The 22,613-nt window shown below is 43.3% G+C and overlaps 2 protein-coding genes across 4 annotated transcripts in view; both read right to left on the reverse strand.

Moving 5' to 3' along the window:
* The window catches only part of LOC122903653 (immunoglobulin lambda-1 light chain-like), a 591,711-nt gene that overhangs the window by 443,756 nt on the left and 125,342 nt on the right, over positions 1–22,613 (reverse strand). Inside the window, exons 1-2 of one of the 2 annotated variants that reach the window (XM_044244437.1) lie at positions 11,888–11,969; positions 11,227–11,521 (exon numbers count right to left, since the gene is read on the reverse strand). The exons of the other annotated variant lie outside the window; for it this stretch is intronic. Coding sequence (XP_044100372.1) covers positions 11,227–11,521; positions 11,888–11,933 — 341 coding nt within the window. The 5' untranslated portion in view covers positions 11,934–11,969. Of the gene's footprint in view, positions 1–11,226; positions 11,522–11,887; positions 11,970–22,613 lie in introns of those variants that run through there. 2 annotated transcript variants of the gene reach the window in all.
* LOC122903652 (immunoglobulin lambda-1 light chain-like) overlaps positions 1–22,613 on the reverse strand; it is a 1,198,107-nt gene that overhangs the window by 433,207 nt on the left and 742,287 nt on the right. The window lies entirely within an intron of this gene.

Raw genomic sequence — 22,613 nt, forward strand, 5'->3', positions numbered from 1 at the left:
GTCCAATTTCATTTTTCTGCACGTGGCTGTCCAATTTTCCCAACACCATTTATTAAAGAGGCTGACTTTTTTCCATTGGACATTCTTTCCTGCTTTGTCCAAGATTGGTTGACCATAGAGTTGAGGGTCTATTTCTGGGCTCTCTATTCTGTTCCATTGGTCTATGTGTCTGTTTTTGTGCCAGTACCATACTATCTTGATGATGACAGCTTTGTAATAAAGCTTGAAGTCCGGAATTGAGATGCCACCAACCTTGGCTTTCTTTTTCAATATCCCTTTGGCTATTTGAGGCCTTTTCTGGTTCCATATAAATTTTAAAATTATTTGTTCCATTTCTTTGAAAAAGATGGATGGTACTTTGATAGGAATTGCATTAAATGTGTAGATTGCTTTAGGTAGCATAGACATTTTCACAATATTTATTCTTCCAATCCAGGAGCATGGAACATTTTTCCATTTCTTTGTGTCTTCCTCAATTTCTTTCATGAGTACTTTATAGTTTTCTGAGTACAGATTCTTAGCCTCTTTGGTTAGGTTTATTCCTAGGTATCTTATGGTTTGGGGTGCAATTGTAAATGTGATTGACTCCTTAATTTCTCTTTCTTCTGTCTTGTTGTTGGTGTAGAGAAATGCAACTGATTTCTGTGCATTGATCTTATATCCTGACACTTTACTGAATTCCTGTACAAGTTCTAGCAGTTTTGGAGTGGAGTCTTTTGGGTTTTCCACATAGAGTATCATATCATCTGCGAAGAGTGATAGTTTGACTTCTTCTTTGCCGATTTGGATGCCTTTAATTTCTTTTTGTTGTCTGATTGCTGAGGCTAGGACTTCTAGTACTATGTTGAATAGCAGTGGTGATAATGGACATCCCTGCCGTGTTCCTGACCTTAGTGGAAAAGCTTTCAGTTTTTCTCCATTGAGAATGATATTTGCGGTGGGTTTTTCATAGATGGCTTTGATGATATTGAGGTATGTGCCCTCTATCCCTATACTTTGAAGACTTTTGATCAGGAAGGGATGCTGTACTTTGTCAAAAGCTTTTTCAGCATCTATTGAGAGTATCATATGGTTCTTGTTCTTTCTTTTATTGATGTGTTGTATCACATTGACTGATTTGCGGATGTTGAACCAACCTTGCAGCCCTGGGATAAATCCCACTTGGTCGTGGTGAATAATCCTTTTAATGTACTGTTGCATCCTATTGGCTAGTATTTTGGTGAGAATTTTCGCATCTGTGTTCATCAAGGATATTGGTCTATAGCTCTCTTTTTTGATGGGATCCTTGTCTGGTTTTGGGATCAAGGTGATGCTGGCCTCATAAAATGACTTTGGGAGTTTTCCTTCCATTTCTATTTTTTGAAACAGTTTCAGGAGAATAGGAATTAGTTCTTCTTTAAATGTTTGGTAGAATTCCCCCGGGAAGCCGTCTGGCCCTGGGCTTTTGTTTGTTTGGAGATTTTTAATGACTGTTTCAATCTCCTTACTGGTTATGGGTCTGTTCAGGCTTTCTATTTCTTCCTGGTTCAGTTGTGGTAGTTGATATGTTTCTAGGAATGCATCCATTTCTTCCAGATTGTCAAATTTGTTGGCGTAGAGTTGCTCATAGTATGTTCTTATAATATTTGTATTTCTTTGGTGTTAGTTGTGATCTCTCCTCTTTCATTCATGATTTTATTTATATGGGTCCTTTCTCTTTTCTTTTTGATAAGTCTGGCCAGGGGTTTATCAATTTTATTACTTCTTTCCAAGAACCAGCTCCTAGTTTGGTTGATTTGTTCTATTTTTTTTTTTTTTTGGTTTCTATTTCATTGATTTCTGCTCTGATCTTTATGATTTCTCTTCTCCTGCTGGGCTTAGGGTTTCTTTCTTGTTCTTTCTCCAGCTCCTTTAGGTGTAGGGTTAGGTTGTGTACCTGAGACCTTTCTTGTTTCTTGAGAAAAGCTTGCACCGCTATATATTTTCCTCTCAGGACTGCCTTTGTTGTGTCCCACAGATTTTGAACCGTTGTATTTTCAATATCATTTGTTTCCATGATTTTTTTCAATTCTTCTTTAATTTTCTGGTAGACCCATTCATTCTTTAGAAGGATGCTGTTTAGTCTCCATGCATTTGGGTTCTTTCCAAACTTCCTCTTGTGGTTGAGTTCTAGCTTCAGAGCATTGTGGTCTGAAAATATGCAGGGAATGATCCCAATCTTTTGATACCAGTTGAGTCCTGATTTAGGACCGAGGATGTGATCTATTCTGGAGAATGTTCCATATGCACTAGAGAAGAATGTGGATAATCTTTTTAATATACTGTTGGACCTAGAAACTAAGATCTTGTTGAGAATCTTGGTAACCATATTCATCAGGGATATTGGTCTGGAATACTCCTTTTTGATGGGGTCTTTGTTGGTTTTGAGATCAAAGTAATGGTGGCCTCATAGAAAGAGTCTGGAAATCTTCCTTATGTTTCTTTCTTTATTTTTTTTAACAGGAGAATAAGTATTATTTCTTCTTCAACTTGTAGATTTCCCTCAGGGAATCCATCAGATCCTGGACTATTGTTTTTGGGGAGGTTTTTGATCACTACTTCAATCATGTGACTAGTTATTGGTCTGTTCAAGTTGTCAATTTATTCCTGTTTCAGTCTTGGAAATTATAGGTTTCCAGGAATGCATCCATTTCTTCTAGGTTGCATAATTTATTGGCATATAGCTGTTGATAATAATTTCTAATGATTGTTTCTATTTTCTTGTTCTTAGTCATGATCTACCCCCTTTCATTCATAATTTTATTAATTTGTGTCCTTTCTCTTTTCTTTTGGATTAGTTTTACCAGTGATTTACTGATCTTATTAATTGTTTCAAAGAACCATCTTGCCATATCCCATAGCTTTTGGAGTGATGAGTTTTCATTCTCATTCGTTTCCATGAATTGTTTAAGTTCTTCTTCGATTTCCTGGTTGATCCAAACATTCTTGAGCAGGATGGTCTTTAGCTTCCAAGGGTTTGAATTTCTTCCAAACTTTTTCTTGTGATTGAGTTCCAGTTTCAAAGTATTGTGATCTGAGAATATGCAGGGAATAATCTCAGTGTTTTGGTATTGACTTAGATGGGTTTATAACCTAGTATGTGGTCTATTCTGGAGAAAGTTCCATGTGAGCTTGAGAAGAATGAGTATTCTGTTGTTTTAGTGTGGAATATTCTGTATATATCTATGAGGTCCATCTGGTCCAGTGTATCATTCAAAGTTCTTGTCTTTTTATTGAGTTTATGCTTAGATGATCTGACTGTTGCAGAGAATGGAGTGTTAAGATCTCCTACAATTAACATATTCTTATCAATATGTCTCTTTATTCTTTCCACAGTTTGGCGACTGGTATTGGAGAGGGCACGGATTGCATGGAGCCCTGAGTATGGTGCAAAAACAATGAATACTGTTACACTGAAAAAAAATAAATAAATGAATTAAAAAAATATGTCTCTTTCCATAGTTTGGCAACCATGGCCATTGCTGCTATAAACATTGGGGTACAGGTGGCCCTTCTTTTCACGACATCTGTATCTTTGGGGTAAATACCCAGGAGTGCAATGGCAGGGTCATAGGGAAGTTCTATTTTTAATTTCTTGAGGAATCTCCACACTGTTCTCCAAAGAGGCTGCACCAACTTGCATTCCCACCAACAGTGTAAGAGGGTTCTGCTTTCTCCACATCCTCTCCAACACATGTTGTTTCCTGTTTTATTAATTTTGGCCATTCTCACTGGTGTAAGGTGATATCTCAATGTGGTTTTAATTTGAATCTCCCTGAGGGCTAGTGATGATGAACATTTTTTCATGTGTCTGATAGCCATTTGTATGTCTTGATTGGAGAAGTGAACCAAGATGTCCTTCAACAGATGAATGGATAAGGAAGATGTGGTCCATATACACTATGGAGTACTATGCCTTCATAAGAAAGGATGAATACCCAACTTTTGTAGCAACATGGACGGGACTGGAAGAGATGATGCTGAATAAAATAAGTCAAGCAGAGAGAGTCAATTATCATATGGCTTCACTTATTTGTGGAGCATAACAAATATCATGGAGGACAAGGGGTGTTAGAGAGAAGAAGGGAGTTGGGGTAAATTGGAAGGGGAGGTGAATCATGAGAGACTATGGACTCTGAAAAAACAATCTGAGGGGTTTGAAGTGGCGGGGGTTTGGGAGGTTGGGGTACCAGGTGGTGGGTATTATAGAGGGCACGGATTGCATGGAGCATTGGGTGTGGTAAAAAAATAATGAATACTGTTTTTCTGAAAATAAATAAATCAATTTAATTAAAAAAAAAGAAACTGAAATCTCCTTGTGACTCTGGTCTAAGCTGGCAGGAGGTGCTAAAGTCAGTTTGAGGTCTCTGGAGGCCACCTAAACATATACAATGAATGCTGAAACTGCAATACCATGGAGTACTTTGGCTAAACTCTCCATACTCTGCCTTCACATAGTCTTATTGTAAGGACTTTAATAGAGTTTAACAGCACCAGAGTCAAGTTTGTAAGGTCAAATCTGGGTATGCCTCCCTTATAGTTCTGAACCTTGTAAATTAATGTAATTTAATATCAGAGATGTTAACTAAGTTTAGTATCCACATTTTCCTGATATTTATCTTGGGTTTCCTGGAAATACATAGTATTTTGAGTTTTGGAAATTTTGTAATTATGAGTAATATGTATATTCATTTGTAATGTTGGTAATATTTACAAAACTATAAAGTTAGTTTTATATCTACTAATGAGGGGCAGAAAAGATTTAGTAGAAGAACATTTTTCTTTTTGAAATATCATGACATCTTTATTGACGCATCCTTATTGAATATAGATTCAAAACCATGAAAGTTTGCTGTGGTCTGACTTTTGCTTCTTCTCTCTTACAAATATAATACAAAATGCAAATTTTGTAATGTACCAAATGTAATGTAATGTACCAAATGTAAATATAATGTACCAAAATCCCCTTTGTTATCCATAACATAAAGATGTAATCCTCACTAAAAATATACAATAAAGTTTTATGGCAAATTTTCAAAAAAAATATGTCTCTTTAGTTTGATTAACAAATGCTTATGTAGTTGGCTGCCCCCATATTGGGGGTATAGATATTACTGTAGTTAGATCTTCTTGTTGGATAGACCCTTTATGAATGATATAATGTCCTTCTGTAACTCTCACTACATTCTTAACTTAAAATCTAATTTGTCTCATATGAGAATTGCTACTCCATCTTTCCTTTGAGGTCTGTTGGCATGAAAGATGGTTCTCCATCCCCTCAGTTTCAATCTGGATGTATCTTTAGGTTCAAAATATGCCTCTTATAGACAGCAGATGGATGGGTCCTGTCTTTTTATCTAATCTGCCACCCTGTGGCTTTTTATGGGAGCATTTACAGAATTCATATTGAGAGTGATTATTGAAAGTTATGTTTTTATTGTCATCATGTTGCCTGTGAGGTTCTTGTTTCTATAGATTGTCTCTGTGAATTTCTGTTCTATATCACTCTTGGGGATCTTTCTTCTTTCATAGACCCCCTGTTAATATTTCTTTCAAGGCCAGCTTAATGGTCACATATTCTAACAGTTTTTCCAATATTGGTACTTCTTAATCTCTTCACGCATTCTAAATTACAGCTTTGTCATATAAATTACTCTTGGCTGCATGTTCTTCTTTTTTACTATCCTGAATATATCTTGCTAATCCTTTCTGGCTTGCCAGGTTTCTGTGGACAGGTTTGATATTATTCTGATGTTTCTCTCTCTGTACATAAGGAATATCTCCCCCTACTTGCCTTTAAGATCCCTGGTTTTAAGATCCACGAGTTTCCCTATTACATGCCTGGGGGTCAATCTGCCCTTACTGATCTTGGGGGTGATGTCTCTGCCTCTAGGATATGAACGCTTACTTCATTCCCCAGATAAGGGAAGTTCTTAGCAAGGATTTGCTCGACTACATCTTCTAGTCCTCTCTCTCTTTCCACCCCCTTAGGGGTCCCAATGATTCTGACATTGGAATGTTTCATGGCATCATTTATTTCTCTAATTCTGTTTCCATGGATTCTAAGTGATTTGTAGCAGGCCTCCTTCTGATCCTTCTTTTCTATCAGTCTTTCTTCCAGATCACAAATTCATTCTTCTGCTTTATTTACCCTAGATGTTATAGTGTCTAGATTAGATTGGATCTTATTGATATAATTTTTAATTTATTGCAGATCAGATCTCATTTATGCCCTTAGAGAATCTATAATTGCCATTAATGGTTTTCTTCAACCTAGCTGTTGTTTGCCTAACTGTTACCCTGAAGTCTATTTCTGATATCTTGCTTATGTCCATATCCATTGGTTCTGTGGCACAGGTTACAGTCTCTGAATTTTTCCTCTGTTTTTTGCCTAACTGTTACCCTGAAGTCTATTTCTAATATCTTGCTTATGTCCATATCCATTGGTTCTGTGGCATAGGTTACAGTCTCTGAATTTTTCCTCTTCTTAGTCATTCTGGTGAGAGGTGGTTGAGGGAATGTACAGAGTCCAAACTATTGATCACAATCCAAGCAAGATTCACTTCTTTTATAGGGACCTCAGAACTGTTGGCCTCTTGTTCTTCTTCTGGCAGATGGGCCTCCCATGCTTATACTTAGTCAACCCTGTTTGAGCAGAGTTGTCCTGCCCCTGTGGGGAGAGATGGGCTCAATGAACACTGGTTTTGGAGGGCTTTTGTTTTCTGGATGCTTTCCCTGGTGGGTCTCTGAGTCTCTTCTGTGAGAGCAGAAGTGACTATATCTAATCCTCTGTCTCAGAGCAGAGGGATTGCAGTCTGTTCTCCAGAAAGTTCTCCAGGTCACACTGACTCTGTTTTTGTCTGTGTTGCTAAACACCACTGTGTCATTGGTTGTGGGCCCCACAGCATCATTCCCAGCCCTCGCTTCCAGGTCCAAGCATATCTCTTCCCTTTGTGCTTCTAAAACCACCAGCCACCTCCAGTTCATAGGTGTGCCCCCACAGCTCCAGGTTTCAGTCCAGGGGGCTGCTCTACAGTCCTTTCTATGTGGCTACCAGTCCATGAGTCTGTCTGGGCCACAGCCCAGGACTCTTCTGTGCTCCTGTGTTATTTCACTTTCCAGCTCCAGTGCTCCCTCCCTGTTCTGTTTATCTTCAGATATCTGTCTGCAGAATCACAGCTCCCACTTCATACCTTTAAACCAGCTGCCACAGATATTCTGTTGGTATAGATCCTGATATATCTTCTTACATCTCAGGCTGATTTCATGACTGTACAGAGGGGTCTGGCAGATATCCAGCTCATTTCAGGGGAATGGTTGAAATAAGGTCCTCTACTCTCCACCATCTTGCTGAACCCGCAATAAGTAAATTTTATATGAAAGATTCCAGTGGCACTTGCCATGCTTTTGTGAGGAGAAAATGGTTTTCTCCTCACAACTCCTTTGAAGATATTGCTCTGACACAAGCCAGGGTGGAAATAGGGGAAACTCTGCTTTTACTTCTTAATAAATCCCTCCTTGTCATTTGGACCTCATACAATTATTCTACAAATTAATTTCAAAACTGCAACTGAAAGATTCATGAAGAGAAATTCAACTTATGATACAATTTTATTTACATCTTAGAAAATGTCTCTCTCCTCAGAGCTACAATGAGGCCTGAAAGCAGTTGTGGTCTCCACACAGGGTCAGCACCAGTGACTGTGAGTCCATGTGCATCAGACCTCAGCTAAGGGTCATACCTGCCTGGTGCAGGTGATTTGGTACAGCAGGAAGACAGTGATGCCAGGAGAAATTTTCTAGGTGGGACCTAGGTCATGTCTGCAATTCTTTCACAGTTTTTAAAAATGTGGGAAGGTCCTAAGGCAGCAGGAGTCTGGTCCACAATTCACAAACCCTCGAGTTGCCCTTCAGGATATAGGGACACCTCATCCAGGAAACCAGAGATATCCAGGCTACCTGTACCCAAGGAGAAGAGGGATTCCATCAGTACTGTGCTGAGATAGCTCTATATCCTCCTGAGTGACATGTGGTTACATTTGGGGTCCAAGTGACATGTAAGTCATGTAATGACATCCCAAATCTTTACTCTCAATCACAAAATTCAACAACAGACCTCATGTCAGAACAGCCCCCCACTCTGCCACTATTCAGTAGGATAAACACAGACTGGAGGACAGAGAATCTGCTAGAGTCTTCCACCCTCCAGGGGTGAGGGAAGCAACAGGGAGGGAATCTGATCCAAAGGCCTGAGTGGCCATTGTTCAGAGGGTAGGTTAGGAGGGCCAGGCCATATAGGAGGGTTTGTGTCCCCTTGTACATCCTTCTTTGTTACTATGAGTCACTTTCAGGCACTCCCACTATGAGGATAGGTCATGCAACAATGGGAATCTGTCCTGGCCCTTGTGGTCCTGGTCATGCTCTGGTGGGTCATGTCTTTAAGTTGCATCCTCAGAATCAGAACTTGTTGATCACTCACATCTGTATATTTAACTAGTTTAGGGACCCGGCTTGGCTTCTGCTGGTACCAAGATTCAAGTTATGCCTGTGCTCATCTTCAGAGCAGGGGATCCTGGGCCTGCCCAGGGCCACAGACATGGATAGAGGTGGCCTCAGGTCAGCGGAAGTTTGGAGCTTATAAGAGAGGAGGAGAGAGGAAACTGGAGGAAGACAGGGAGGTTTATTCAGTAGTGACTGGCCCACCCCTGAGGTGAGGGAGCAATGTGACATGGTGAGTTCACAGATCCTATATGGTAAGGAAGCAGGACATCTTTGCCTCACACTGTGCCTCCCTGTGGGGTCTCTTGTCTGTGATGGGTGCAGCAGGGAAGCAGAATGAAGAGGCTACTCACCATGTGGTCCTAAGAAGACTAGCTCCACAGGCTCATGCATGTGTAGATGCCTGGGTCTCCCCCAGAGCTGCATCTGCATCTTGGGTATCCCCTCCTCCCCTGAGGACTGTGTGTTTACTGAGCTTCACAGGCTGGGGTTATAGGCCACCATAGAAAGTTTCACTTCCTCTCCTTGTCGTCCCAGGCCCTACCAGGCCACCTGGTTCTTGGGGCTTAAATGTCTGAGTCTGGTCCCAGAGCTTGATTCAGATTCTAGATCCCGTAATCATGTGGAAAAATAGTTTAAGAATAGACTTTTTCATCAGCCACATGGGGTGTGTGTTGTGGATTGAGTGTTGCCCCAATGAGATATTGACCACACTGCTCTGGTGTATGTGAGGGCACCATACCCCTCACCCCTCCCATGTCTTCCTGGCACTGAATCACCAGAAAAAGTAAGGGGCACTGGCTAGGGGAATCCTAATGTCTATCATGGGACAACTGAGTATCTACAACACAATTGGGATAAGCAGATGTATGCATGGATTCAGAAGATCCCCAAATACTCACTGGCACTGTGATTGCAGTCATAAATTCACCACAATCCAATGCAGCGGGTCTGATAATGAACCCACCTTCCAGAATAAAGGCTTGGTTTTCCCAACTGGCAGGGCTCATGACTAGCTCAGGATTTTACTGTGAGCAAGGGGACAAGGGATCTTGAAGAAGGTAATTAGAGACATCACTCTGACCACAGGGTAGTGACAGAAATGAGAAGAATAGAAGTAACAAGTGTTTCTTCCTTTTGTTAACATGAATAAGTTTAAATCCATATTAAGTATAAGTTTCTCTTTCGTTCACCTGTGTCAGTCCATTGTCATCTATCATTAGATATATTAACACTAGCTAACTCTACCTCCATATTGAAGTTATGGGATATCAAATAAGCTGGGACAAAAATAAATGAAAATCACTAGTGGAAAAACATATATTTGAATCCTCTTGTGAGGAAAGGGTGAGCATGTTTGTAATTGTTGATTGGATAGTTTCATCATATGAGGTGGAAACATGGCTTCCAACATTCTTTATACTTGGAGACTGGTTTGTGTGGATCCGGATGTATGTCATGTGGATGGGGGGTACTGTGGTGGTTTATTAAGTGTCAGCATTGACAAACTGAGTTGTATTTCACAAAATTCTTTTCTGTCTGCATTTCTGGGTAGAGTGTGTGTAAAAAGAAATTCTTGGGCACAATTTGGGGGGTAGATGTGAGGCTTAACCCATTGTGTGTCTCACTCCCATGGTTGTGTATCTTCTGGCCAGTTCATAGGACGAGACAACTCTCCCAATGTCCCTCATTCACCATCAGCATGGACGTTTCTCTCCAGCTGTCTGTCAGGACCAGGTCCCTAGTGTGCCTGCTTCTCTTCTCATTGTAAAAAAAATAGCTGTAACAATGCCATCTGTGTTGGGATTGGACATGCCCATTGTGGACTTGTTGGAGAAATCAGAGCTCTGTGTCTAATAGTGTTCCCCAGAGGTCCATGAGGACCACTTCAGTGACATAGCCAATCTGCATTGGATTCCAGAATGCATACTCTGAGGTGGAGAAGTGTATGTGTAGGAAATGTAGGAGCAGGAGGGAAGTCAGACTAGGCAAAGGAATAATTACCCACACAAAGTGAGATATCAATGAGGACTCATTCCTGCATGGAGGCCTTTAACCTTGGACCTTCCAGGATATCTGACTGGGGATAGACCTTGGGACCTTGGATTCGGGCCATCATTCAACACAATCTCTATGAGAAGGGGGAGCAACTTGGGGAGGGTGTTTTCTGATCTAAGAGTACTTCCCAGTGAGGAGCACCCCTGTGAGTTTTCATGGCCTCTGGCCAGGGATGGGGGCATCTGTGAGCCTAGAAGAGGGGTGATTATGATGGGTAAAGCACTGCTTTGCTCCACTTAGAATCCCCAACCACCACAGTGATAGGGCTACAAGAGCTCAGCTGAGCTGGAAGATTCTGGGCTCTAGTCCCGGGAAGCTGGGTGAAGGAGTGGTCTATGGCCACCATATGGGAATAAGAAAAAGTGACCAGTATATGGATGTTTGGTTCTGTTTGTCCTTGCAGCCAATACCTCTGTTTCCAAACATACTCAGGTCCAGACAATCTCAGGAGCCCCAAATCTAACCTGATATACCCTCTGCAGGCACTGCCAGAAGTGTGGGTGTCCAAGGAGGCTGGGAGAGGTTGGATTTGGGGACCTGAGTCAGACCTACTTTATTTGTGCACAGGCCACTGGGGTTGGATGAGAGTGAGACACAGATGGGGAAGGGGTTTTTGTCCCACTTCCCCATCTGCTTCTGTCACTGTGAGTATTACCACTGCTATCATAGGACTGACAGTAATAGTCAGCCTCGTCCTCGGCCTGGGCCCCACTGATGGTCAGGGTGGCCGTGTTCCCAGAGTTGGTGCCTGAGAATCGCTCAGGGATCCCTGAGGGCCGGCTGCTGCTATAATAGATGATCAGCACAGGACTCTGGCCTGACTTCTGCTGGTACCAGAAAACATTTTTATTTCCAATGTTGTTTCCCCCACAGGTGACCCGGGCTGTCTGTCCCAGGGCCACCGACACAGATGGAGGCTGAGTCAGCACATAGGATGCCAAAGAAGCTGTAAGAGAGAAATGGAGAGTTAGGTTTCCAGCTCTGGGTCTCATCCGAGAACACCATCACCTGTCTGGCCTGAACCCCAGGGATTCTCACTGCCCGGCTGCCACCCTCCCAGCATCTCAGCTCCTGAAGCCCATGGTTCTGACTGGTGTGTGGATTCTTTGCCCAAAGGAGATCACCCTCAGTTTTCTCTGGGCATGTCACAGCCAGTGAGCACACAGGGGAATGACACCCCTCCAATCTCTCATCCTCAGCAGGGTCATGTTCATCTTCCCCTCGACAAGCAGCTCCCTGTTGAGCTCAGAGTCAGGGCCTAGAATTCTCCAGATCCCTAGGGCTGCAGAGGGTCTGAGCCTGGGTGTAGCACCTGTGAAGTGAGCAAGAAGGCCTAGGAGGAGAGGGGTCCAGGCCATGGTGGAGGTGACCTGATTCTGCTCCTCAAGTGCTGTGGCTGGAGTGGATTCATTCCAGGCATCTCTTATCTCCCTGCAGAGGGACAGGATGGTCATGCAAATCAGCTGGGTCTCAGGACCAGCTGCTGAGGAGCCTTGTGGTTTCAGAGAAGTGCTCAGACCCAAGAGACACAGAGAGGTGTGGTCTGGTCCTGCAGACCCACTGTCAACCAAAGAGATTCTGCTTCACCTCATGGCCCATATAATGGGGTGCCCAACTCTGTCCCTCTGCATTAATAATCTTACTCCGGCTGGTCTGTCCTGGCTGAACACTGAAGTCTACATTTTCTGAGCCCTCAATAACATGTTTCCTCTGCAGGCTCTAGTGGGCTTAGGGCAGTGCAGTGCCTACGCCATATGTCCTTTGGGGAACATCAGAACCCAAACAAAAGTTCTCCTTTGCAAAATACACATAGTGTTTTAAGGAGACATTGAAGGGCTGTTGTAGGTGTGCATCCTGAGGCCTGGCCATAGATGCTGTGCCTCTGTATCCCCAGGGTGCATTGAGTCCTGGGATTGACCCAGCTTGAGCAGCGCTTGGCAGTGACTGAGTGTAGCAGGAATGTGCTGAGTGGGGAGGCATGAAGACTTTCACCAGTGTTAGAGACAGAAACAAATACACCAAGACACAGTTCTGAAAGTCCCCGAGTCAGAATTTTACATCAGAGTCAAAGCTGATAGTGTAGAAAACCTGTGCCTTTTCTTTTCTTTCTCAGGTCCTGGTGAACAACCCTGATGCCCAGACCCTCCCCATGGGCAGGTGGTTTGGCCTTGTAATTTCTGCTGCCCCCCTGGTGGCCGCTCTCTTGGAGGTGCAGGGAAGCCCATTGTCCAGGTGGGGATTCAGAACCCACTGATTCTTTGACTGGTGGACTACTGCCTCCAGGGAGGCATACTCTTCTCTGTTGGTCCCTGCCACTCTCAAGGCCAGCCTACAGGAGATCCGACTAGCCTTGAAAATAGGCAATGGCCCATGTGAAGAAGAGGAGGCAGGACCCTTCTGAGGTATCACTACTGCTAACACTGGGATGGTGGGTCATCATGGATGTGGTTTTAGACTGGAAAGTGGGGGACAAAGGACTCAGGAACTCCTTCTTAGGGACCCTGGTGGCTAGTGCAGGTGTTAGGGGAGCTGATAGAGGTGCAGTAAAAATCTGCATATAACTTTTGACTCCTCCCAAACCATAACTACTAATAGCGTTTATTGATCATAAACCTTACTGACAACATACACAGTGGATTAACACATATTTTATATGTTATATGCATTATATATTGTATTCTCATTGCAAATCCATAAGAAGATGTCGTGAAGAAGAAATTTAGGAAAATTAGGATCACTGGTGCTGGTGTGGGGTCCTTGCAGCCCTTGGACGGCCAGCCGCATGTGAGCCTCCAGTGAGGACTGGCATTGTGCTGACCCTGTGCACCATTCCTCAGCCAAGATCATCGATGGGCATACAGTTAATATATAAAGTATCTGTGCATGTTCACCAACCTCCCCTAACAATGTGGCAAACAGACATGAACTTCACTCAGCTCCTCGACCCTCAAGTCCCCTCTGCTGAGTGGGGTTCATGGAGCCTGGCCTTCCCTTGTGACCATTGGAGAGGAAGCAGGTAGCAGGCAGGGAATCATGTGCAGACTGATGAGATCGCCGCAGGCTCTCAGGTCAAATCCATAAGCACAGCAAGATCTGAGTGAACAAGGAGGACACCCAGCGCCTGTGGAAGGGGATGGAAGCCCAGCCCAAGGGGCGGAGCATGCTGGGAAATGCCATCAAATGGACCTTCACCAAGTTCCATATTCACCAGAAGGCTCTGTGGTGACATGGTATGCCCCACAGAATGGTCTTGGTAATAAAGAAGTATGTTTTCCATTCCCCATAGCTCTGCAGGTACACACCCCTCACCAGAGACCATGTCCCCCTGGAAAGTTCCACAAGGTACATTTAACTGTCTCCCTGAAAACTAGCCTTCTGCTCTGGGGTAGACCCTGGATCGGGCAGGCACCCTCTATGGGAGGATTGCCCATCTACCTGTCTGGCTGCTCAGCACCCCATTCCTGGCTGCTTCTTGGGAATAAAACATACAGACTTGAGGAAAAAGCATGAAAAAGAGAAAATGCATTTACATTACTATCGTGTAAACCCTTGTGAGTAACTGGCCTCGAGCAAGTCAGCCCATGTTGTTCAAGGCTCAGCTGTGTGCCTCTCCTGCTGGCTCTGTCTGGGGAACCCTAACGAACACACCTGTTTAGCCATAACTCTTTGTTATTCAGGTTTTAGTTTTGTTGCATCAAGGTTTACAGGACCAATCTCCCTTCCCAGTCTACCTTCTTGTGATTTTTTTTAAAAGATTTTATTTATTTATTTATTTGACAGAGAGAGATTACAAGTAGGCAGAGAGGCAGGCAGAGAGAGAGAGGAGGAAGAAGGCTCCCTGCTGAGCAGAGAGCCCGATGCGGGACTCGATCCCAGGACCCTGAGATCATGACCTGAGCCGAAGGCAGCGGCTTAACCCACTGAGCCACCCAGGCGCCCACCTCACATAGAACAAGGCCTGTTTAATATATTCTTCTCACCCACCCCGACTTTGGGCTATGGTGGTCATGAGTTTAATTCTGAGAGTCATCATGAGCCAGAGAATATTGTTATTATGTTTGGCTTCACACAGTGATCATTCAGAGACATTTCTATGTTTGTCCAGGTAGTTCCCAAAGCTGATGTTCTTCGTCCCTTTGTGTGGAGTCACATTGCTATCTGAGAGACTGTTCCTCTGTGCGAGGGGTGTCTTACTCGCTGCTGTAGTGAGTGTCTGTGGGTAATCAATTATGTGATGTTGTTCAGGCTGAAGATTTATCTTGCTTCATTTTTGAGAGATATTTTGACAGGATAATGAATTTCAGGTGAATAGATTTTTTTCTACAGATATATATTTTCATAAAGGTTTTATTCATTTGAAAGGGGGAGAGAGAGAGAGAGAGAACACAAGTTGGGGTTTGGGCAGAGGGAGAAGTAGAAACAGACTCCCCACTGAGCAGGCAGAAGGAGAAATGGCTTGATCCTGGGAGTCTAGGATCATGACCTGAGCTAAAGGCAGAAGCTTAACTGATAAAGTCACCCAGGTTCCCCTACAGATACATAGTTTAAATACTTTGTTTTATATTAAAAAAAATTTCTCCACTGTTATCTTGCTTGTTTTGCTTGTAGTAAGAATCTGCTCTTACCATGTTTATTCCTCTGCAGACCACCTGCACGTTCTCCCTGGCTGCTTCACAGATGACTCTTCCACACTGATGTTCAGCAATGTGGGTGTGACGTGATGACAGTGTCAGTGCCTCATGGTTCCTGTGCTTGAGCTTTGATAAACTTCTTGAATATGTCAGTTATTGTTTTCACCACATTTGTGACATTTCTGTCCAATACCTCTTTTTTTTAAAAAAGATTTTATTTGACAGAGAGAGAGAAATCACAAGTAGGCAGAGAGAGAGGGGAGGAAGCAGGATCCCTGCAGAGCAGAGAGCCTGATGCAGGGCTCCATCCCAGGACCTGAGATCATGACCTGAGCCGAAGGCAGAGGCTTTTACCCACTGAGCCACCCAGGCACCCCATGTCCAATACCTCTTTAAGCATCTTTTCTCTTCCCTCCTGTCTGTCTTTTCTGCTTGGGGGCTCCAGTTACAAGCACAGTGGGCTGCATGAAGTGGTCCCACAACCAACGGAGGCTCTGTTCATTTCTTACAGTCTTTTGACTTATTCACTTATTTTTTTGCCTTATTTAATTTTGAATGGTTACTACTTTGATGTCATGGAGTTCATGAATCTCTTATTTTGAAGCTTCTAATCTGTTTTCAGTGTCACCCTGTGCATTTTTCCTCTAAGATGCTGCAGTTTTCATTTTCAGAAGTGAGATGTGGCCCTGTTTAAAGGTCGTCCATATCTGCACTGAACATATTCAGTCATGCTCTGCTTCTTTAAACAAATGGAACCTCACTCAATGGTAATTTGTGTGTTATTTATCATACATCCTCTGCAGAGTTCCCCTGCAGGGCAGAGAAGAGGGAGAAGCCTGTGATTAGACCTCATTTCTGCTCTTAGAGATTCTATATTGTTGCTAATATTTTTCTCAACCCTGTATATTGACTTCATAATTGTAACTCTGAAGTCTATCTCTGATATCTTACTTCTATCTATATCCATTAGGTCTGTGGCAGAGGCCACAGTCTCTAATTCTTTTCTTTGTTGAGGGTTCCTCCTCCTAATCATTCAGTTGGGGGAGTGCTTGAGGGAATATACAGTGTCTAAAGTATAAACCATTACCTAAGCAAGATGTACCTGTTATAGAGGGACTCTAGGGTTGTCTTCCTCTTGTTCATCCAGCCTGTCTTCTGGCAGAGGGGCCTGTAATGTTGTTACTCAGGCAACCCTCCTTGGACAGATTTGCCCTGGCCCTGTGGGGAGGGGTGGGCTCAGTGAAAACCGGTACTGGAGGGCTTTTGTTCTCTGGTGGCTTCCCCTGGTAGCATTCTGTGTCTCTTCCAAGAGTAAGAGCAGAACTGACCACACTGAAACCTCTGTCCAAAACAGAGAAATCATAGTCTGCTCTTCACTGAGCTCTCCAGGACACACAGTTTTTGTTGCTGTCTGCCCTGCTAAAAACCACTGCCTCCCTAGTTGTTTGCCCCACAGCAGCTCCCCCAGAGGTTGATTCCAAGGTTGGGAATGTCTCTATCCTTGGTGCTTCTAAAACCTTGAGCTGCCTCCAGGTCATGTCCAGGCACCAGCAGCTCCTGGATCCTGCCTGGGTGCTGGACTAAAGTCCTTACCTTGCACTACCAGTCTTTGAATCTGTGCCTGGTCCCCAGCATGGGACCCTTTTGCACTACAGTGTTATATTACCTTCTTCACACCAGCTTTTGGCGCTCTCTCCATCTTCTATTTATCTTCAAATATCTGCCCACAGAATCATAGCTCTCCCCTTTTCACCTCAAGACCATCAGGGGTTTTTTGCTTGTAGGGATCCACATATAAATTATTATATGTCAGGCTGATTTCCTGTTCAGAGTGGTTTGTAGATACCCCAAGAAATTCAGGGGGCCAGTTGAAATAGGGTCCCCTAGTCCTTTATCATCTTCTGAGGATCCCCCTGCCTTGCTCACTTTTAAATTGTTGTTTTTGTACCTTTTACTCTGCAGTGCCGTGCTGTGTCTTTGGATTCCCTCATGTCATTTGTCTTGTTGGGTCTGCTGCTAATCTCAGCCCTTCTATTTGTGATCAGAGACTTATATTTTTCATCTAGAGCAGCTTGAATTGGATGTTTTAATTTTCTTCTTTCTCTCCTCTTAGCATTTCAGTCCTTCAGCCTAAATATGGATGAAAGTCTGCAACCTCATCCTGACTTCCATGTACAGCCTTCTGTCCTGTCTGGGAGGTTCCAGACCCAGGACTGCCTGAGCTGATTCTCAACGTGAGTGCCTCTCTCCCACTGTTTCTGTCTCTCTGTGCATCACAGACAATACACACATACATGCACATGACATCCATGTCCTATTAGATCTGTACCCTCCAGACAATCCTAAGTCATGCACCTGAGTAGCTATAGATCTTTGTTTGTAAAGTGATGTTATTTTAATGGCTTGTGTGTATTTGCAGTCCTCACCTCCTACCTTATCAGGGTTCCTCCCAGGGACACAACATCACTCACATGCAAGATGAGTACATCATAACATAGTCTCATCTCCCTCATAATTTCTGCTCTCATTGTCATATGTTTTACTTGTAACTCCATTATAAATCAAACATGTTGCTATTTTTTTCTTCTTTAAGGTGTTGACTGTATTTACAGATATTGACCACTGAAATTTGTTTTATGTTTATTCATGAGGTTATGATTTCTGAAGCTTATTATACTTTGTGTAGACTCACATTTCCATTCGTTACCCTTTCCTTGTGTCTGAGGGGTATCCTTCACTGTTGCTTGTGCCGAGGGTCTGTGGGTGATCAGTTCTGGGAGGTTTGTAGTTTGAGAAAGGCTTAGTTTGTCTTCAATTTTCAGTGATATTTTTTGTGGATAAAGACCAAGGCTGAGAATGTTTTCTGGGGGCACCTGGGTGGCTCAGTGGGTTAAAGCCTCTGCCTTCGGCTCAGGTCATGATCTCAGGGTCCTGGGATCAAGCTCCGCATCTGGCTCTCTGCTCAGTGGGGAGCCTGGTTCCTCCTCTCTCTCTCTGCCTGCTTCTCTGCCTACTTGTGATCTCTCTCTGTCAAATAAATAAATAAAATTAAAAAAAGGAGAGAGAATGTTTTCTGATAGTATTCTGAGGACATTGCCCTCTGTTTTTCTGTTTACATAGTTCATGATAAGAAAATGGGCTCCCTAGACATATCACCAAAAGCAAGGGAAACAAAAGCAAAAAATGAACTATTGGGACTTCATCAATACAAAATGCTTCTGCACATCAAAGGAAACAGTCAACAAGACAAAGAGGCAACCCATGGAATAGAAGATGTTTGGAAATGGCATGTCATTTAAAGGGCTGGTATCCGAGATCTATAAAGAATTTCTCATAGAGCAGTCTATACTTTTAATGCCATTCCGATCAAAATTCCACCGGTATTCTTCAAAGAGCTGGAGCAAATAATCCTAAAATTTGTATGGAATCAGAAGAGACCCTGAATCGCTAAGGAAATGTTGAAAAAAAAAATAAAGCTGGCGGCATCATGTTACCTGATTTCAAGCTTTATTACAAAGCTGTGATCATCAAGACAGCATGGTACTGGCATAAAAACAGACACATAGACCAGTGGAACAGAGTAGAGAGCCCAGATATGGACCCTCAACTCTATGGTCAATTAATCTTCGACAAAACAGGAAAAAATATACAGTGGAAAAAAGACAGTCTCTTCAATAAATGGTGCTGGGAAAACTGGGCAGCTATATGTAGAAGAATGAAACTCGACCATTCTCTTACACTGTACACAAAGATAAACTCAAAATGGATAAAAGACCTCAACATGAGGCAGGAGTCCATCAGAATCCTAGAGAAGAACATAGGCAGTAATCTCTTCGATAGCCACAGCAACTTCTTTCAAGATATGTCTCCAAAGGCAAAGGAAACAAAAGCGAAAATAAACTTTTGGGACTTCATCAAAATTAAAAGCTTCTGCACAGCAAAGGAAACAGTCAACAAAACAAAGAGGCAACCCACGGAACGGGAGAAGATATTTGCAACTGAAGTACAGACAAAAGGTTGATATCCAGGATCTATAAAGAACTCCTCAGACTCAACACACAAAAAACATGCAAGCATATCAAAAAAAGGGCAGAAGATATGAACAGACACTTCTCCAATGAAGACATACAAATGGCTATCAGTTCATCATCACTAGCCCTCAGGGAGATTCAAATTAAAACCACATTGAGATATCACCTTATATCAGTTAGAACGGGCAAAATTAGCAAGACAGGAAACAACTTGTGTTGGAGGGGATGTTGAGAAAGGGGAACCCTCTTCCACTGTTGGTGGGAATGCAAGTTGGTGCAGCCTCTTTGGAGAGCAGTGTGGAGATTCCTCAAGAAATTAAAAATAGAACTTCCCTATGACCCTGCCATTGCACTCCTGGGTATTTACCCCAAAGATACAGATGTCGTGAAAAGAAGGGCCATCTCTACCCCAATATTTATAGCAGCAATGGCCACGGTTGACAAACTATGGGAAGAACCAAGATGCCCTTCAACGGACAAATGGATAAGGAAGATGTGGTCCATATACACTACGTAGTATTATGCCTTCATCAGAAAGGATGAATACCCAACTTTTGTAGCAACATGGACGGGACTGGAAGAGATTATGCTGAGTGAAATTAGTCAAGCAGAGAGAGTCAATTATCATATGGTTTCACTTATTTGTGGAACATAACAAATAGCATGGAGGACATGGGGAGTTAGAGAGGAGAAGGGAGTTGGGGGAAATTGGATGGGGAGGTGAACCATGAGAGACTACGGACTCTGAAAAACAATCTGAGGGGTTTGAAGTGGCGGGGGGGGTGGGAGGTTGGGGTACCAGGTGGTGGGTATTATGGAGGGCACAGATTGCATGGAGCACTGGGTGTGGTGCAAAAATAATGAACACTGTTATGCTGAAAATAAATAAAAAATAAATAAAAAAAGAATTTCTCAAACTCAACACCCAAAAAACAAATAACTGAATCAAGAAATGGGCAGAAGACATGGACAGACATATCTCCAATGACAAGAAAATGGCTAACAGACACATGGCAAAATGTTCAACATCACTAGCCATTAGGGAAACACAAACCAAAACATACATATGTTATGATGTACAACAGGATACCACCTTACACCAGTTAGAATGGCGAAAATTAACAAGTCAGGAAGTGACAAATGTTGGTGAGGATGGGGGGAAAAGGGAGCCCTACACTATTGGTCGGAAAGCAAGCTGGTGCAGCCACTCTGAAAAACAGTGTGGAGGTTCCTCAAGATGTTAAAAATAGAACTAGCAATTTCACTACTGTGTATTTACACCAAAGATACAAATAGTGAAAAGAAGAGACACCTGCACCCCAATGTTCATAGCAGCAGTGTCCATAATAGCCAAACTGTGGAAGGAGCTGAGATGACCTTCAACACATGAGTGGGTAAATATGTAGTTCACATATGCAAAGGACTATTCCTCAGCCATCTGGAAGGATGAATACCTACAGTTTGTATTGATATGGATGGAACTGGAAGGGATTATGCTGAATGAAATAAGTCAGGGGAGAAGGACATTACCATGCATTTTCAGTCATATGTGGAATGTAAGGAATAGTGTAGAGGACCATAGGGGAAGGGAGGGAAAACAGGATGGGAAGAAATCAGAGAGGGGACAAACCTTGAGAGACTCCGGATTCTGGAAACCAAACTGAGGGTTATAGAGGAGAGGGGGATGGGGTAACAGGGTGATGGGTATTAAGGAGGGCACATGTCGAGATGAGAAGTGGGTGTCACACACAACTAATGAATCATTGAACGCTACATCAAAAACTAATGTACTGTATGATGCGTAAGTGAACATAGTAAAATTAATTATTAATGAAAAAAAAAAGAAAATGTGTCCCAGCACAATGCTGGTTTCTTTGTTTAGAACAGGACTCTCCTCTCTTGTTGTGAGAGTGTCTACATCACTGGTTTGTAATAATTTCATAATGATGTGTGCTGTGTTGGCTCTCATGTTCCCTGTATCTGAGCTTCATTGAGCTTCCTGGTTATATTGGTTCCTGAGTTTCTCCAAACTTGAAGTTTTTTTGTAGATATTTCTTCACAGATTTTTTGATTTGCCCTCAGGTCTTTACCATCCTTCCTGCGGTTCCTACACTCACACACTGTCTGGGTGGCATGAAGGTGTCCTCCAGGAACTAAGCCTTCATTAGTTTTTATCAGGTATTTCATTTTGTGTTTCATTTTGGACACTTTCCATCATTATGACATCAAGTTCCCTAATATCCTCTTTTGCAGCATCATATCTGCTGTCAGTCTATCCCATGTATTTTAAAATTTCAGACCATGTAATTTGGGAATTCTTAAAAGAGGTGTTTTTTAAAAAACCTTCCATTTCTGCTTCTCACATGTACAGTCCTTCTTCTACCCACAGTCCTAGGTTAATAGAGTTCTAATAACTGATTACAAATCCCCTGGGGATCTGCCCTGTGTAGCCTGCCTGGAGGACTGGGAGGAAGGGGACAGACTGGGGACCTCAAACCTGGGGACGTGGGCCAGACCTGTTCCCTGCTCTGTGCACAGGCCTCCTGGGGCTGGAGGAGAGTGTCACACAGATGGGGAAGGGGTTTGTGTCTCACTTCCCTATCTGCCTGTGTCACTGTGAGCATCAGCATTGCTGTCATAGGACTGACAGTAATAGTCAGCCTCATCCTCAGCCTGGACCCCACTGATGGTCAGGGTGGCTGTGTTCCCTGATGTGGAGCCAGAGAATCGCTCTGGGATCCCTGAGGGCCTCTCGCTATCATCATAAATGATTGTTAAAGGGGCTTGGCCTGGCTTCTTCTGGTACCACTGCACAGTATAGTCCAGTTCCTCTCCAGTGCAGGTGATTGTAGCCATCTGACCCAGGGCCACTGACACTGAGGGCAGCTGAGTCAGCTCACTGGAGACCACGGAGCCTGAGAAGACAGAAGAGGAGAGGTTGCAATGAAGTCCAGGGGCTCATCCCAGGATCCCAATACTGAGGCTGTTCTGGGACTGGGCTCAGGGTTTGGGGCAGGCAAAGCTCAGGTGTCCTGTGAGGCTGAGAATGTGGGCAGAACCAGGGACAGCACCTGCGCAGAAAGTGAGGAAGAGGAGTGAGAGAGGGTTCCAGGCCATGGTGCATGTACCCAGGACTCTATCTTCTGATAACCACAGCTAGACAACCCTACCCCATCTCCTCTTATTTCTTTCCAGACCCCTGGGTCTGGGAGTGTTAGTATTTATGCAAATATCCTCCTCTGTGGCACTCCAAATGCCTTCAAACCACTTGTGAGCTCAGACCAGGTGACTACGAGGGAGACAGGGGGGCCCTGCTTCCTCCAAGTAGCTCTCAGGTCAGAAAATGAGCTTTGGTCTCCAAATTTGGTATCACACT

The sequence above is a fragment of the Neovison vison genome, chromosome 3 (genome assembly GCF_020171115.1).
Source record: "Neovison vison isolate M4711 chromosome 3, ASM_NN_V1, whole genome shotgun sequence".
Lineage (NCBI taxonomy): Eukaryota > Metazoa > Chordata > Mammalia > Carnivora > Mustelidae > Neogale > Neogale vison.